Source organism: Vanellus vanellus (genome assembly GCF_965231255.1).
Source record: "Vanellus vanellus genome assembly, chromosome: 6".
NCBI lineage: Eukaryota > Metazoa > Chordata > Aves > Charadriiformes > Charadriidae > Vanellus > Vanellus vanellus.
In genome coordinates, this window is record NC_138911.1 from 4768783 (window position 1) to 4786477 (window position 17695).

General features: G+C 38.9%; 1 protein-coding gene across 1 annotated transcript in view; it reads left to right on the forward strand.

Annotated features, from left to right (window-relative positions):
* Positions 1 to 17695, forward strand: part of PRMT3 (protein arginine methyltransferase 3) — a gene marked incomplete at its 5' end in the record, with an annotated part of 65432 nt that overhangs the window by 13279 nt on the left and 34458 nt on the right. Inside the window, 2 exons of the mRNA XM_082485621.1 lie at positions 4872 to 4993; positions 9128 to 9227. Of these exons, the coding sequence (XP_082341747.1) occupies positions 4872 to 4993; positions 9128 to 9227 (222 nt within the window). The remainder of the gene's footprint in view (positions 1 to 4871; positions 4994 to 9127; positions 9228 to 17695) is intronic.

The following is a 17695-nucleotide window of genomic DNA, read 5'->3' on the forward strand; positions in this document are numbered from 1 at the left end:
CTGGGCAGCTCATCCAACAATGCAGAAAGATCAATAAAGGAAAGAAAACCTTCTTGGGAGAAATTTAGTTTCACAGATGCCCCAAAAATTGATAACTACAGTTTTTCACAGGTTAAGACTGATCTGAAGTTACACAGAATGTACGTCCTAATGGAACAGTAATTTTTCAGGATTGGTTGTGTATCTCCTCTGTTGTATCTACACATTAGTGACGTTTGAAACAAAACACGGATGAACTGTTATAGGCAACATTGCTTCAACCCCAGCTGTAGATGTGCTTGTTCACGAATCTGCTAGAAAATGTGCATGCTTATTCTGTGTGTTTTAATTCATGTGAAAGCATTCAATTTTTAAAGAAAAGCTTGTCTATTACCGCAACATCTACAAACTGCCTTCTGAACTCAGTGTTTTTACAGCGATTTTTTGACTTCAAATTCGTAGTGTATCCAAACCCCTCATAGTGTGTTGAAGTTGAATGGAAAGAAAGTTTTTCAGTTGCTTTGAGTTCCCAACAGCTTCCATCCAGGTGACCAGTGCCCCACTTAACTTCTGTGTCTGACTAAATGCTGATGTAGCTTTCACTTGGTATGCTGTTATGGAGAGTATGTGGGATTTTTTTTTTTTCAGAGATCTAGCTTTGAAGTGACATCTGTTACAGAATTCTGCTGAAGGAAATGTTAAGGTGTTTTGTTTAATTTATGTTTCATACGATACTCTCAGAACCATATTAATGAATGAAACTTCCAACTTGAGGAAATAGGCAGTTTTCCCTTAAAGTTTGATTACAATTTAAAAAGAAAAAAGTAAGTGAGTAAACGTCTGATACTGTATTTCCTAGAAGTCCCATACGGTATTCCTCCCTAGAAAAAACTGATTTTTTTTTTGGTTGTTGTTGTTTCTGAAAGGACACCTGTGAGGTGGGTTGAGAGTTGCTTGTTCAAAGATCTTAATTGGTCATACTATCTTTTGGTGCAAATCTGCAGTATCCCAAAGAGGTGTGATTGCATGGTGACAGATGATAGCAGAATATCTATGTTTGTTTATTAGGCATACTCTATTCAGAACCAGGCAATTTGTTCTCTCTCAGCTTTCAAAAGGAATTATTAAAACTTGAATTAATCCTGCTTGCTGCCTTTATTTTCAACTTGTTGGATGTACTTGAGATGAGAATAGGACAATTTAGATTACCTAGCAGGAGTAGTTAAGGTGGCCTTACTCAGAAAAAGGATATGTGATCCATTTTACAGCGAGAGTATTTTTTGGTGCAAAAATAATTGGTTAGAAAAGCACTATTGCCATGCTTAGCTCTTGTTGTAGAGTAGAAGTCTGAGGCAGGCATCAATGACACATTGAGGGGGAAACGTGAGTCTTTAAACATTGTTCCTACTAAAAGTTCATTGATGGAATTAATTGGCTAAATTACCTGACCTCCTGTTTTTCTGGATTTGAAGTAATTTTTTTCTCTTATTGGAAGAATATTGGTTTTGAATAGACTGCAGAGAAGGATGTGATGCTGCAGTATATTACAGTATAGTCAAATCACCAGTCCAGCTGCTCCAGATCTCTGGTGAGAGGCCATATGTGATCACCGCAAGAATGCGTTAGCTGTAGACCCTTGTCCTTAGTCTAATTGGTGATCATTCTGCTTGTCTTTCTGTTTCTCAGATGTGTTCGAGCTTGTATATTTTCTCTCCTGTGCCTTTTTCTCCACCCCTGTCCCCTGCCTAAGGCTAGATGAGTTCCATCTGGATTTTTAAGTGACCAGGGCAGCTGTCCAAAGTGGTGTCTGTTTTGATTTTTTTCCAATTTGTGGTGATTGCTCTCTTTCATGCAACTGTACATCAAGATCATTCTTTCACTGAGGTTTATTTTTGGCTCTGACTTCCAGCTTTCATGGCTCAGCAATTTTGTTAACTACCATGGGTAAAGTGTTAGAATAGATGATGTTAGGGGACATGAGATTTCAGCAGCTGCAAGAACATTGATTTTTATTTTCTATTTCTGTCTCCAGAAGACTTCAGCCTGGGGATTTCTGTAGCCATTACATACATGTAACTTGTGAATGAGTCGTAGAATTGACTCCTATTGGAACATAACTGCAAAGAATTCCGAGCGGAACGAGTAACTCAGTCCACAACTTCTGTGGCCAGCCTCTACACAAGATGCTGTAAAAAAATTTCATCACGCTAATGTTTCCTAGCCTGATTCCAGATTGTAAGTTGCTCTATGAAGACAGGTGCCAGTCAACTCTTCAGTCATTGCTTCCCGGCGTGCCACAGCAGAAGCTCACTTAAACTGTGCTGCTAAGGATAAACGGCTATCCTTTATTCACGTTGGCTTCAGAATCATTGCTCTGTATCCGTTATCAAAAGGTATAGAACTGTATGCAAGGCAAGCAGACCTAATGTGCAGAGCATTCGAGTACTTACTTTGATACTGTTTGCCAGGTGAAATTGAAAAGGGCATGTGCAAGTTTTTGTTGTGCCAGAGCAAGAATGCTCAATAGCTCATAAGCTGGAAAGTTTGTCAGTAGGGTGCATTATTTCCTTGAAATATTTTGTGAAATGAGGTTATAATTCTCACATGTGGGATTGATTCCTGAGTGATTTGATGCCGCCTTTAGAAAAAATTGGCATCATGAAAGCTGTGAGAACAGCTTTTAGAACACTGGATGCTGTATGAAGGAGAGACAGTGAAATAAGTTAATTTTCCTTTCTAATAAATTACTTTTATGACTAGTAATTCTGACTCAGTGTTCCTGTTAGCTTAGAAGTGTTTTCGTAAGTTGTGCTTACTCTCTTGTTTAGGGCTCTTGTAGGGGAAAGGAAGTCTGTCTTTACAGTTCTGATCCTGTTAATGCTTAAATGCTATGCATGATACGAGTGACTGCACATAGTGTTTAGGAAACAGGTTTTGGTTTTCAAATTTCAGAATGCTTTGGGGTTTAGTGCTTAGATTTTTTTAACACTGTTAGTAGAGTTTAACGGTATTAAGTAGAAGTCTTAACAATGAGACTGATGATCTGGTCAATGCAACCGAATGCACCCTCAGCAAATTTGCAGGTGATGCAGAACTGGGAGGAGTGCTTGATGCATCACATAGTTATGCTGCCATTCAGAAGGATCTCCATAGGCTGGAGAAATGGGCCAACGGGGGCCCTGTGCAAAGGACAGTGCAAAATCCTACAGCTGGGGAGGGAAGAACAACCCTATGCATCAACAGAGATTGAGGGCCTACTTGCTAGAAAGCAACTTTGCAGAGAAGAATTTGGGCGTCGCGCTCAACACCAAGTTGACCATGAGCCAGCAACACAAACCCTTGTGGTAAAGGCAGCCAACCAGCCTCCTGGGCTTCATTAGGAAGAAGACTTGTCACTCACTAACAGGTCAAGAGAGATGCGCCTTCTCTTGTGCCCCAGGGAGATGACTTCTGGAGGGCTTTGCCCAGTCCTGGGTTGCCTAGTGCAAGAGCGAGATGAGAGTCCTAGAGTGAGTCCAGTGAAAGACCGCAAAGGTGATGAAGGGACTGGAGCATCTGTGATATAGGGAGAGACCGAAAGAGCTGTGTGGTTTTGTGTGGAGAAGAGAAGGCTCAGGGTAGATCTTACCAGTGTGTGTATATATGCCTGGTGGTCAGGGGGGATAGTAAAGGACGAGGATCTAGATTCTTCTCAACAGTGTTCTGGGACAGAACGAAAGCAGTTGGCATGGGTCGAACTCCAGGCAATTGCATTTAAACATCAGGAAACACTTTTTTACTGTGAGGGCAATTGAACAGTGGTATGGGTTGCCCAGAGAGGTTGTGGAGTTTCCATCCTTAGAGATATTCAGAAGCCATCCGAACGTGGTCCTGAGTAACCTGCGTTAGTTGATCCTGCTTTGGACTGTGATCTCCAGAGGTTCTTTTCAACCTCAACAATTCTGTGTTTCTGTGAAAAGATTAAATGTGAAACTCATAGCTTAAAAACCTACTGCAACGCTTTCGAGATTAAAAGTGTTAGTTTTTCAGCTGTTGAAGTTTCCAGCAGTTGACAGAAGTATACTCTTAATGATATTGAGGACCGAACAAGGCTACTTGGTAAAATTTCCGCTTTATGAAGTGCAGCACTGCTGTCAGCTCAGCTCTACTTATTAGTATGTTTGCTACTATTGTCTTAGTTGCTTGGCATTTTTAAACTTTTCAGTCTTCCTACAGTAGCTAATATGTAAGACATCTAAAACCAGCGTTTGCATGAGTCTTGTTGCTATGTTGAGTGTATTTCTTTCAAGTGTAGCGCTGAAAGTTTTTGTTTCTTTCATGAAAACTTAGAGATCCCACCTTCCTGGATTTTTTGGGGTCTTTGGTTATGAATAGCGTCAGAAAAATATTTCCAGGTGTTAAAACTGTGTCGGTCACCGTTTCGAAATTTAGTCACCTTAAGCACTGTGGCTATTTCTAGCAGAGGATTCTGAAACAATGTTTCTGAATAGACTCTTAATGAGAAACTGCAGTTAGAATATGTTTTTTCAGTGCCAATACTAAAGGGAATTGTTAGCGATTCGCTGATTAAAGTTGCTCAGGCTCTCATTTCCTGTTCTTCCTGGTCATGTAACTTTTTAGTTGTTGCCCGAAGAATTGCTTGTGAGCGTTTCCCACGTGAGTGAGCTAATCTGTGGCTGGAGATAGTCTGCTTCATTGTCTGTCTGTAAAAGGTAGTAGAGGGTGTGGAGTTAGAACTGTGGTTTGACTTGGATATCTCTGAATGTAAGAGTTGATGCTGCCATTTGTCCCATCTGTTAGAATATCATATCTCACTGATGTAGAAAGACGAGCAGAAAAATTGTAGCAAGGGAAATAGATGGAGGTCAAAATAAACATCGTATTTGTTTCAGGTGGTTTTGGATGTTGGCTGTGGAACTGGAATACTCTCCATGTTTGCTGCCAAAGCAGGTGCGAAGAAAGTGATCGGAGTCGACCAGTCTGAAATCATCTATCAGGCCATGGACATCATTAGGTAGGAAAAGTTCTGAGAAAAGCATGTTAAATGTTGCTGTAAAAAGTTATTTAGATGCTGTTAGAAGTTAATGATCACCTATCACTCAATAAGTCTTTTACTGAAGTCCTTCTTTGTCCTAAGAATTAACATAGGTTTTGATGTGCACTCAAGTTGTTAGCTGCTCTGATAGAGGGAATTAAAAGAGCTGTAGATAAGGCAGGGTGTTTCCCAGACCTTCCTCCTAATGTTAGCATAAGGTCAGTGCTGCTGTGCTGCAGGGGCTCCAGCTGACTGCTGCCACTCCATTTTCTACTCTTAAGTTTTAAATGGTACTACTGATAAAATTTTAAAATTGTAGACAACAAAGTTGAGACACATTCCGAGAGGATGCGAGAAACTTTTCCTGGCTGCACTACTTTGAGTTAAGGAAACAGTTCTGATGTAGACAAACTCAGTAGAAGTTGTTTAATTGTGTGAAAATTAAACAATAATATATGTGTTTGTATATCGAATTTTTCTATAATTATTTAATTTCTATAATTTAATTTTCTGTTATAGAAAATTAAACAACTTTTACTGGGTTGATCTCTATATATTTTAGGTCTTGGTGTTGGAGCTGTGGTGTTTTGAAACAAAAGCTTGTCACGGATCAGTTAACTTTCACTGGTTTTAGGACATACAAAGCTTCCTTTGGTGAACAGGTTTTATAATTATATCATATTTTAGTTTTAACTTGTGGAAAACCTTTCTCTAGTAAGGTTCTCTGTATGTTAGTATGTTTAAGGGAGACTCTCTCTTTGTGAGAATAATAAGTGTATGTTATCCTTAGTTTCTTTAGAAATCTACTGTCCTCTGGCTTTCATGCTCATTGGAAAGTGATTACCGTCACACTGTAATAATTTCTATAGTTTGAGGGCAAAAGAAGTGCTATTTTTAGAGCATGCACGCAGACACACACAGTCTGTAGAGTCACTGAGAGAAGTTGATTTCAGGGGAACTACGAAGATGTTGCATACCATGTAAACTGTCACGGAATAATACAGGGTGAAAGGGACATGTCAATGTCTGTCTTGTAGTGGGGGCCCACACCTGGACACCGTACTCCAGATGCAGTTTTGCAGGTGTCACATTGAGGGGAAAGATCACTTTCCTTGACTTGCTGCTATAAGGGCCCACTGCTGACTTATGTTCAACTTGTTCATCCAGCCCCTCCTCAGGGCCGGGTGGGAATAGCAAGCAGAGCCGGTTTCTAACCAGCAGGAACCAATCTGTACTGTTCCATGGGGTTATTCCAGCCAAGGTGCAGGTCTTCATCTGGGTCTCTGAGGTTCCTGCCAGCCCATTTCTACAGTCTGAGGTCCCTCTAAATAGTAGCCCTACCCTCTAGTATGTCAACTGCTCCCCTCTAATTCAACATTATCCACAGACTTGTGGAGGATGTGGTCTGTCCCATTAGATCACTAATAAAGGTTTTAATTAGTATCAGAACTAGTATTGAACCCTGAGGGACACCTCTGGTACCCAGCTGCCAAACTTTGTACTCCTTCTCTGACGTCTTGAACTTCATGGTCTAGACAGGTTTCAACCCATCTAATGGTTCATTTATCCACTCCACGTTTCACTGAGTACATGTAAAAATGAAGAAATGGCATCTGAAGACTTAAAAAGTATTTCCTAGCATGAGGTGGGAGAAATGTAGTGAAAACGTGTATTGTTGATAGCTGAGGCATGTTTGGGTTTGGTTGTTTTTGTAAGAGCAACTGTGGAAAAGAAAGTCAAGGTAGATACTGAGGAATTTGGCATTGACTTTTTTTTATACAAGCTTAAATCATACGGAAGTAAGGTTGTCTGTGCAGAAGTTTTAGGTTAGCTACTACTTCAGACATTGGTGGTGCAACACTGCGCACTTGGATGCTGTAAAATTATTCTATTAAAAAAAATCCTGTTTAAGAAAAACACCATCTTAAGCATTAGGTGCAACTTCGACCAAAACGCTTTTATGTCACAGGAACTCGTTCTCTAAAGAGAACTTTTCCCAGGAGTCATTGTCATCTTCAGAGCGGTTACAAATGTGAAATGGTGTGTTATTTCTAATGTACTACATGACAAACTTAGGATGGTTCATATCTTTCAACAAGTGCACAAGAAGTCCTTTATGTGTTATTTATACTTAGAGGATGATAGAAGTACCAAGCCAACACATATTACCTTTGGTGAGGAGAAGGGGAAGCCTTTAAGGAAAAACAACAAATCAAAACCCTTAAGCTCTCTGGAGAGTGATGAATTGCCACTTGGAGTGCACAGTGAACCATCACTAAGGCTACGCGTTTATAGATACCTTCTGCTATAAAACGTTCAATTCACATTAAAGTTTTCAGTTCACATCAAAACAATTTATGTTTGTCTTGTTAAACCTACTTTTCCTAAAAGAATAAAGCTGACAAACTTGTAATGGAGTAACAAATATTTATTGGAATACTAAACTTCTGTGTAGCTTAGAAACGCCTACTGCAGTGTGCTTCCACCTCTGATTAAAGTATGTGCTCAAGAGCTTTTGTCCCTCTTAGAATGAAGGTTCATTTCTAGCACGCTAATTACTAGAAACGGTGCAACCCTTGTTTGTAAGTAAACTGGAATGAGCGGCCTGATCCTTTCCCAAAGTTACACAGTAATAAATGCTTGCCTTCTCTTTTTCTTACTGAGAATAGCTGCCCCTAAAATTTCTAGTGCAGTAAATGATTTAATTTTTGTCATTCATTGCTGTTGCGCTAGAATAGAAAGTTAAAGTATATTTCCTAAGTAGCATCTCAGCAGTTTTTCCTGCAGTGTGTAAATGACATTATTTTGGTGGGTTTTATACCTTAGAGTTGAAAACAAGTATGTAATGAATTATTGTCTTTCCTTTCTTTTGTTTTAAATCATGTCCTCGTATGTGGTCATTTAGGAAGTTATCCTTAGATCTCTTTGTCCTTCTTAAAATATTGCTGTGGGTAAGAGCTCTTTAGCATTTTATTTTTCACTTTGAACTTCGTATTTTACTTCTGTTTACAGCATTAACTATGATATTAGTGATGAACTGCTACTCTTCTAACAGAATGCTGTCGTGTGTAGAGTATTTAATTGATCTTTCCAATAGCCCACATGTTCAAGTAGCCCTTTGACCCTTTCCTTTCCCTCCCTTCATTCTGATCTTTCTCCCATTATCTTTTAGATTGAATTTTTAATGTGATTACCAGGCTGCATTGAAAGCCAGACAGACTGTAAGAGTAAGATATCAGGATAGGGAGGGAAGGGGCAGAGAGAAGAACTGCAGTGGAAAGATAAATTTCTTTGGTGGGAATACTATTCTGCCCTCTGTAAGAATAGCTACCATAATAATGGTATGTGCAAGAAAAACATACAGTTTGCCGAGAAGAAAAATGCTAAATTTCAAGCATTTACGTATTTAGTAATTTCACTGTCGTGCGGTTTTTGTTTCATAAACTGTAGTCGCATCACAGAACCTTCCTCCTTATACGGGACGGTTGTACCGTTACTTGCACATGAGGTAATACCTGATTACTGCAGTTACTAAAACTGCAGACTATTTTGGCCAGAATCACAGTGGGGAGGATGCCTTTATTGTGGAATAACTGTAATACCGATCCAGAGGGAACGTTTGTTCTCGGTGACTTTGCAGCTAGTTTTGTTAAATAAAAAATCAAGTCGTGCAAAACAGCTTTGTGAGGAAGTTAATTTCCATTGCTATCCCAGTGTGATGAGTAGGCTCTAATCGCTGTAGAATTACACTACGGGGGTCAAAGGAGGAGAATTGGGAACAAGCGACTCTACGTAAAGAAGAGCATCATTTTAAATAGTCCTTTTCTCCGTTTTCCTGCTTTCTGCAGCTTACACGCTTGCATGCACAGCACGTTGGAGGTGTACAGATCCACTGTCTGCCATATTTGCCTGGCGCTTAATCTGCTGCGGTTTTTGGGTACTCGGAAACGTTCCCTCTGAAATATAACTGAGAAGTATGACAGTTTAATGCTTTTTTGATTAGTTAAAAACCAATTATTGGGGCGAGACATGCAAAAATATAGACATCAGTATATCTCTCTTGACAGCATAAATTGGAAATAAAAACTAATTTGTTTATATTGTGACTTGCAGATTAAATAAACTTGAAAATATCGTTACATTAGTCAAAGGAAGAATTGAAGAAGTAGATCTGCCTTTGGAAAAAGTGGATGTAATTATATCTGAATGGATGGTAAGGTGCATGAATATTCTCTTCAAGACATAATTATTTTCAGGAAAAAATGTGGTTTATTTCATTTGAAAAATGATTCTTAAAAGCGATGCTATTTGTTTATTAACCAAAAATTTATCATGCTTGCAACAGTGTCTTTGAGAGTGTGGGAGATGGGATGACGATCCTGGTTATGTGGTACTGGGATACAATTCCTAATCCCTCTTGTTCACGCTCGTTCAAGTCAAGGTTCTCTACAGTTGAGCTGGTTTGGATACAGCAGTAAGTTTGTTATGTAGTTAGCGTGCAAATCTACAGAAGTATTTTGTATTCCCGAATACTGTTGTAGCTGTTCAGGTGAAAGTAATGAAGAGATACTGTATTGGTCATCTAGCCAGATCATTCTGATGAGTAAAACACTTTTAGTCCATAAAGGCGGCTAAAGATTTTGGTGACTTTGTGGGAAGGGTGAGGAGAATACGCGCTGGGAAATCTGCAAATGGGGAGAGAGCTTGAAAACAGCTTTACTGTTCATGGCAGTGTTTTAGTATAAGAGTAAAATAACTGATTTTAAAAGTACATAATAAAGATGACGGCTGACAGGAAACGCAGTATTCAGGCTGTAAATGAGATTTCCTGGAATCTGTTGGATTTCAGCTGTTCGCCTGTTACCTGCCTTGCATGTGCTGGCCGATGACTGTTGTCATCACCCTGGCGACACAGTCGTGCTTGCTACCTGCCAGTGGTCCTAATAACGAAATCTGTGACAAGACCCAGTGCCCGGCAGAACTTTGTAGCGACTGAGTAAGTTTGTTCCTTAGCAAAAATGTGGTAGGAGACACCCCTTGTGACTTTTTTTTGTGGACTATTCGGTCTCCTCATATTGCAGACCTTCAAAAACCGCTTCTAAATACAGATTTTCTTCATGCTAGTTGCTACTGTTTGGACTTAAAGAAAAATTCTTTTGTCCTTCAAATTTAAGATCAATAATGAAAACTTATATTCAAAGTTCCTCGATTTTTTTTTTTTTTTTTTGTGGAAAAATAAACAAAAAACCAAAGCAGACAAACTGGCTGTTCTGCTATATACACATGCCTTTGGGAGAGAGGTCACATGTTCACTATGGATCCATATGTATCTAACTGGTTTCCAGGTAAAGGTGGAAATAAATTGGTTTGGGTTTTCTGTGTTTTGCTTGGTTTTTTTTTTTTAATATTACATATTTAAGTGAGCTGGAAATCTGCAAAAACTTTTCCTCCACTGCTATAATGGAACGTTATTTGAAGAATGAGCTTAATTTAGTGTTGAGGTCATTAGTTTCAAGGAAGGTTTGAGGCATTGGCTTAAACTAGTAGTTTAAAAATAGTGTGTTATGGTTGGTGATTTCTGACAGTATAGTGACTTCACTAGAAATAATTACTAATTATAGTTCTTTCAGGGAAACTTCTGATCAGTTGCCTAATATGTGCACCAAGAATAATGTTCCCAAAATCACATTTCTTATTCCAGAGCCCAAGATTTGGTTTTTAAAAGGAACTTGGGGCACTTAAGAGCTTAAGTCATGGTGTAAATTAGTGCCTCTAAGGTGAAGTAAAGGATTTCAAAAAGCAGCTCTTGTACAGAAACGACGTATTAAATGTTCCATGTTTCCCATTTGTGTGCTAATTTACCTTTTAATGTCATAATTATATAGCCATGTGCATTTCACTTAATTCGGTATTCCAAATATTTAGGAATTTTAGCATTTTTATAGGTTGCTGCAATATAGAGATAAAGAGAACAATGCCGTGGAAGTAAGATTGATAGCTGGACGGCGTACACACTGTTCCAACGCTGTCCAGAAAGGAGCATTATGTTGCCTAGATGCAAATGAAGATTCCCCTTTGTCTGGCTTTCCTGTGTGAATTTGCTTTTTCTTTTCCTTCCCTACATGATACTGACCAGTGTGAAATCTTTTGTTAATATGTAGGTGTAAGTGCTTGAAAATGTTGGAAATGCAAAGCCTAAGAGCAAAAAGGCATCCAATACACGTCAGTTTTCAGCTCTTTATTTAGAGAATCTGTATGGACTAGCAGGAAAATTCAAAGGGGAACAGTGTTTGGTTTTTTTTTTGTAACAAAAATATGAAAAGTTGCTGTTCTATTTAGAAAACAAGCTGCTTTTCAACTAGTAAACATCAAACCCTTATGTGCAGCTATAGCTTTGTTTTCCTTGGTACAGAACAGAGCTTAAGACCAGTACACTATGAGCTTTTATAGAGCTATGTATGGAGCATCGGAAAGTTAAAAACAAGTGTGAAGCAACAGAATGGAGGCTGGAGAGAGGAAAAATGCTGTATCTCCCAGAAATATTTCTAGAACAGGCTTTCTGAGAAAGATGGCACATAAAACAGTTTATTTTAAGAGGTACAGTGTTGCATTATGAGCATCTCCAATGTAATGGCTTCTGTTCATTCTCTTAATTGTGTAAGTGACCTGTGACTTCCGCAAACTGCTCGCTATTCCTACTTCTCTTAAATTTTTAAATTTGTTCCCTTAAAATACGCAGAAATGGGAGAAGCATCTTAAGTACTACTCAGTGGGTAAGGGTTTGTGAGTGTGTGTATATGTATATAGAGCCAAATTATATTTCAGATGATTTTGTCGTCTTCCAAAAGAATATATTTCAGTTGTAAATTCATCTGGATACGGTTTTGTCACATTCCAGGTTTAGAGGCTGGGTGATCAGCAACTTCAGTGGTTTTATTTAAGCTTATGAAAGAAATTAGCAGTGATCCTTTAATGTAAAGACTAAATGCATTGTTTGTGGCATCTGAAGTATGCATGTTTGACATTGTTAAAATCAGACCATAAGCAGAGCGTCTGTGTGATTGTGTTTGACTAAAACCACTATGCAAACCATTGAGAAAGCTCATCAGACCGTCCGATGTCTGTTCTGATGGTGTCCAAAAGGCAGATTGCTGAAGATTAAAGGGCCTGTTGGACTACTGAAGACCCAGATAAAGCCACATATTTTGACTATTTCGCTCTGAAGATAGCGATGCGTTCCTTTTAGCAAAACATCGGTGAAGTATGCAGCCTGATGTAAGGACTTGTGTGCTGTGACCCAGGAGCACAAGGGGAAAGCAGATGGGCTGAAGAGCCACTTCACCCAATAAACCATGTTGCCTTAAGAAAGAACACAAGAACGGGCAAGTAATGGCCTGTTCTGCTAACCAAACTGATCCTATAAGGAGATAGTCTTCCAGTTCTTGGAGAAAGGTTATTTGCTGAATTTTATATAAGATCTCACTGCTGGCCTTGTTTTTTTGTAGAGGTTTCTCCATCCACGATTGTTTGATACTCTATAATAGGACAGTAAGCTTCTGATGCACCATCCTGCTGGGTTTTGTGGAGCTCTGATGCGTGACATTTTTGAAAGCCTTAATTTGTGAAACTCTAAGTTACTGTCCCTGCCCGTGACAGGGGGGTTGGAACTCGATGATCTTTAAGGTCCCTTCCAACCCAAACCATTCTGTGATTCTGTGATTGTTAGTGGTTACAGGTACCAGCCTCTCTAATTTTTTTACTTGTCTGCTGTACCATAGGGCATCTAGAAACAAATCTCTTATCATAGAATAACAGGTTGGAAGGGACCTCAAGGATCATCTGGTCCGACCTTATCTTCTTATTCAAACTGTAGACATACACAGATTATGTTTCTAAGCAAAGGTACAACTAATGGAGTGTCTGTCTACGCTGCCTAATGGTAATCTCATGCAAATCGTTTCTGAACACACATCAGTGATTTATTTGCACCTTGGTGTAATGAAGGAAAACCCTTGTCAGTTAGTGACTTGACCTGAAAATGGTTTGCAAATGCTCAAATTTCATCTGAAGTTTTGAATTTTGACTTGAATGTGCTTCTGTTTGTACGGGTGGTGGGAAAGTACTTGGGAGCTGTATACACTGTAGGCTTGCTCTCAGTCAGGATCACATTTATGCATTCTCCCCAGAGCTACTGAGTTTTAAGAAACAGTGTTGTTTTATTGTAATTAGAATAATTTTACATACGTTATGTAAGTTTGAAATGAGAGATGCTCTGCAAAGTGCTGAAGCTCATTTTTGGTTAAATTGAATGCTGTACTACCGACATCCAAAGGTGGGTGTGTTATTGCGCACACGGATTTTGGTAATTGTAAATTTCATAGGCTGCTTATTGAAAGAATGAGTGTAGAAAGAAACGAAACGTATGTAATGCTTTTCTGGAATGTTCTTACCCAGCTGCATCTGCGTGCAGATTTTTTTTTCTCTCTGTATGCTTTTACTTCCTTTCTCTAGCTAAGACTATAAAGCTGGAGGTTGAGAGTTTTATTTGCTTGAAAAATATCTGCATTTGTTGTTTGTAAGGGGTCTGGCTGTGAGAGACGATTGTCTGAGATGCAGTGTTAGAGTACAGTGCGTTCTCATAAATTGCTGGTTTGTGCAGTGCTTTATGACGCTGAATATGCAATAGAGTTTCACACAAGGAAAAACTGGGAACGAGATGAACTCTCAAAATAAACCAAGGGTAGAATCCACTACTCTTGTCTCTTAATCGTATCATTTCTCAGGTAGCTGATGTCTTTTTTTTTTTTTTTTTTTTTTTTTCTTCCCTGTTTTTGTGTGTTAGATAATTTTGAAGTGCTGTCAGGATGGGCTGTGAATGGGAGGTATTCAGGATCTGGGGAAAGGACTGGGAAGTGAGCATGTCTGAAATACTAGAAACCATCTTTTCTCTCCTCCCTCCTTTTGCATGCAGTGCTGGTGCTTTTTTAACACTTGCTAGTCTTTCTGTAATCTTAGTGTTCTCTATTGGTTTTGCTAGTGTTTGGAGGTGTGTTAATACAAGTGTTCTATTTGTTTAACACAATAATAATTTATAATTTTACCTAAGAATTGAGCTTTCCTTTTTTGTGTTTTTAATAATGCTGTGTAAAGAGCATACTAAGTAGCTGAATGTTTTAGTTTCTTTACAGCAAAATGGTTTTTATAAAGGAATTGTATTTCCTTGCATGAATTTTATTTTTTATTTTTTATTTTTTATTTTTTTTGCCAACACCAATAATGAGTATCACTTTTCAGCTCTTCACATCTTCCCATTTGGTGTTCTCGCTCATCTCGTATTTAAGGACACAACAGGGTGCACGTAGTAACGAAGTCAAGCTGTGGTTTTGAAATGTATGGGCTTGCTCTGCCAGTAATGAATTATTTCCTTTTTCTTAAAATTAAATCATACCTGAGATCAGCATGAGGGCTGAGTTGGCGTCAGGGAAATGGTGCTGCAGCGGAGCATGCAGAAGAGTTTACATGAAGCTGCTGCTTCTCATTTAAATGCGCCACAGGTTTTGGGGGAATTTTGTCAAATAAAAAGTCATTTTTCACAAAATTGAGTGGGCTGCATCAGTTTTGTGCATTTGTTAATGCAAGATTACATTTTATTTCATAAATCGGAATCTGTTGTTCAATCTGTGTTAAGTACCCTCTGTAACGTGTTTGACTCTGCGTCCAATGGAAACCTTGTAGTTAGAAACTTCAGTTTAAGAAAATAATCCATTTTTTTTTATACTGATATGGATGTTTAAAAAAAAAAAAAAGTCCACTCTCTGGGCCAGTGATTTGATAGCTGCCTGTCATCTGATTAAATATTCAGTGTTGGGCTCTACTGAATCTGGAGTACCAGCCCAGGTTCAGTTATGTTACAGAAAATAATAAAATAGATCTTTAATGGAAGACAGAGGGGAATCACAACACTTATTCAAGCTGTTATATTTCGTCTTAGTTCTTAAATATTTCATCTTGGTTCTGTCCTTGCATGTTTTTTCTACTGTACTAAAAAAATCTGCTAATTCTTGCTATTGTAAACATGCTAATACCACTTTTCGAAATATATACGGCTTTCACCAATAAGTAGAAAATAAGTGAAGGCAAAACCAAGTTCCACTAAGGTATTTGGTAGGAACAGATAAGGGAAATGTACATGAAGAGACATTTTTAATCTGAAGTGATTTGTGTTTTAAACAAAGCGTTTTTCTTTAGTGTTCTCCACACAATGAGATATACTTTAGAATTCAGTGTTGTTCTTGTGTCTTGACGCTTTTGAAGAGCTTAATCTCTTTTTCTCCATGAAGAATATCATGATGAATACTGAAACACTAGTGTTAAAAGAACTTCCTGTACTTAAAAATATTTTACCAATTGATCAAAATGTTATGTAGCTTTGAATTAAAATGAAAATAAATATTAAGAGTGCTGTGATGTATTTGAACAATAGAGGGAAATTTAACAATGCAGGATAGTCAGCCATCAAAGTTTTGCGAGCCTTTTATAATTCTGTTACAAACGCAAAATACAGATATAAAGGATGTTTAAGAAATGTAGTGATGTTCGTATTTCTCTGGATTCACACTTTTCAGTGGGCTCGTGCATTTTTGATAGCTGATTTCTTGGACAGACATGCATAGGACTGATGCTCGAATGGAATAACTCCGTAGTGCTGTGTAGTCCTGTTCCTGTCTAAATCTGTGTGTATGGCTGGGGGGGTGTTAGAGAACAGCTATTTCCTTCAACTTCAAAAATATAAAAATAAGGAACTCTGTGTTCATTTTGAGAAAGAAACGGACAGCTTTTTAGTAGAAAACACATAGTATGACAACTTAGCATTTAAGATGTGCCATGTATTCCGATTGTCTTTAACAGAGAACCTGTCACCTTTTATGTGTCTTACTTTTCAGCCACTAGCAAGATTGAATTATTAATATGCGGCTCACAGATTTGTATCCTAGAGATCTCTTTGCAGTAATTAATTTTGAGGATGTAAATACATGCTTAAGAAAAAAAACAAAACAAAACCAAACCAACCCTCGAACGTTCTTGGGGGCAGAAGCAAGAGTGCCCCACAGCATCGCGGGGAAAAGGCGTCAGGTATAATTCTCTTTCCAGATGGCACCCCTACAGGTGAGGCAGCAGCCTGTGAAATTACATTCTAAATTACACTACAGATGAGCACAGCACACTGAGCAAAACGCTTCGGTATAGGTAATAAATGACTTGATTCAGTACCATTGACGGTTTATGTAACTTACAGAAATGCTATAATGAATTGGGGGGGGGGAGAACCAACGGTGCCAGAGTGGAAAGGTCAGGGAAAGGACGGTGAGAATTTCACCGTATTTCTCATGCGAAGGGGTGTCTCCCAGCTGTACTTCTTGCGCTTGTTTGGCAGGCATTGTAGGTGGGGTGGGCATTTTAGGCAGGAAGAAATAAATGAAGAGCTGATCCGTAAAAATGTCACTTTGTAACTCTTGCTGGTAACTAGTCTTAAGATATGTCCTAGAGGTCACATTTTAAAATACCATGAAAACAACTCATTTTCAGTTAAAAACATCTGAAAAGAATTTTTATTAACTGTACATATTCTATTTTTAAAACTGCAAGAATACGAATAAAGAAAGAAAACTCAGGTTCCGTTCTGTGATTTTGGCTTAAAACCATCTCTGCCTGATGCAACTGGAGCTGGTGGCCTTTTCGGCTGTTTTGCAAAGCTTACTAAAAATAATATGGCTCACAAAGCAGTCGTCTTCACTCTGGCACTTATTCAAGGACTTCATAAAAGTTAGGCAGTAAAGTGGAAGAACAGGCAACATTGGGAAGAAAAGTGTCCAGTAGAGCACTGTCCTGTTACCAGAAGAAATGGGTTTTCTGGTCTTCTAGTTTTGTTTTTAGTTCTTCAGAACGGGCTGCAATGTGGATGGTGATGCTTAATTGCAATTCTGAACTTGCAGTGGTTTTTGTTCTGAGAGCCTTAAGCAAAATAAACATCCAAGGTGGCATAAACCTGAAGTAAACATGGGAACTGCACCACTGTCTTCAGCAGCATGGCGTGATGCCTTCAAAAAATAGAATAGAATCATAGAATGGTTTAGGGTTGGAAAGGACCTTGAAGATCATCAAGTTCCAACCCCCCTGCCATAGGCAGGGACACCTCCCACCAGCCCAGGTTGCCCAAGGCCACGTCCAGCCTGGCCTTGAACACCTCCAGGGATGGGGCCTCAACAACCTCTCTGGGCAACCTGTGCCAGTGCCTCACCACCCTCACAGTGAAAAACTTCTTCCTAATGTTCAATCTAAACCTGCCCTCTTCTGGTTTAAAGCCGTTCCTCCTCGTCCTATTGCTACATGCCCGAGTAAAACGTCTTTCCCCATAAAAAAATGCCTATGATTGTACAAATATGGAAGGGTAGGAAAGACGAAGGAAAAGATCTTCTTTGGTTACTGCTGACTGGACATGTAGGACTTGCAGGTCCAAAGTCTGGACTTCCGGTTGTCTTTTTTTTGTTCTCTCCTACTGGCAGGCAGTGTATAAATCAAGTCATGGGGCTAAGCTGTGTTTTAAGGAAGATGATAATTAGGACACTCAGTGAAAATCCAAAATGTATGGCGGTATGATTTGTCATAATTGATTTCATGTTG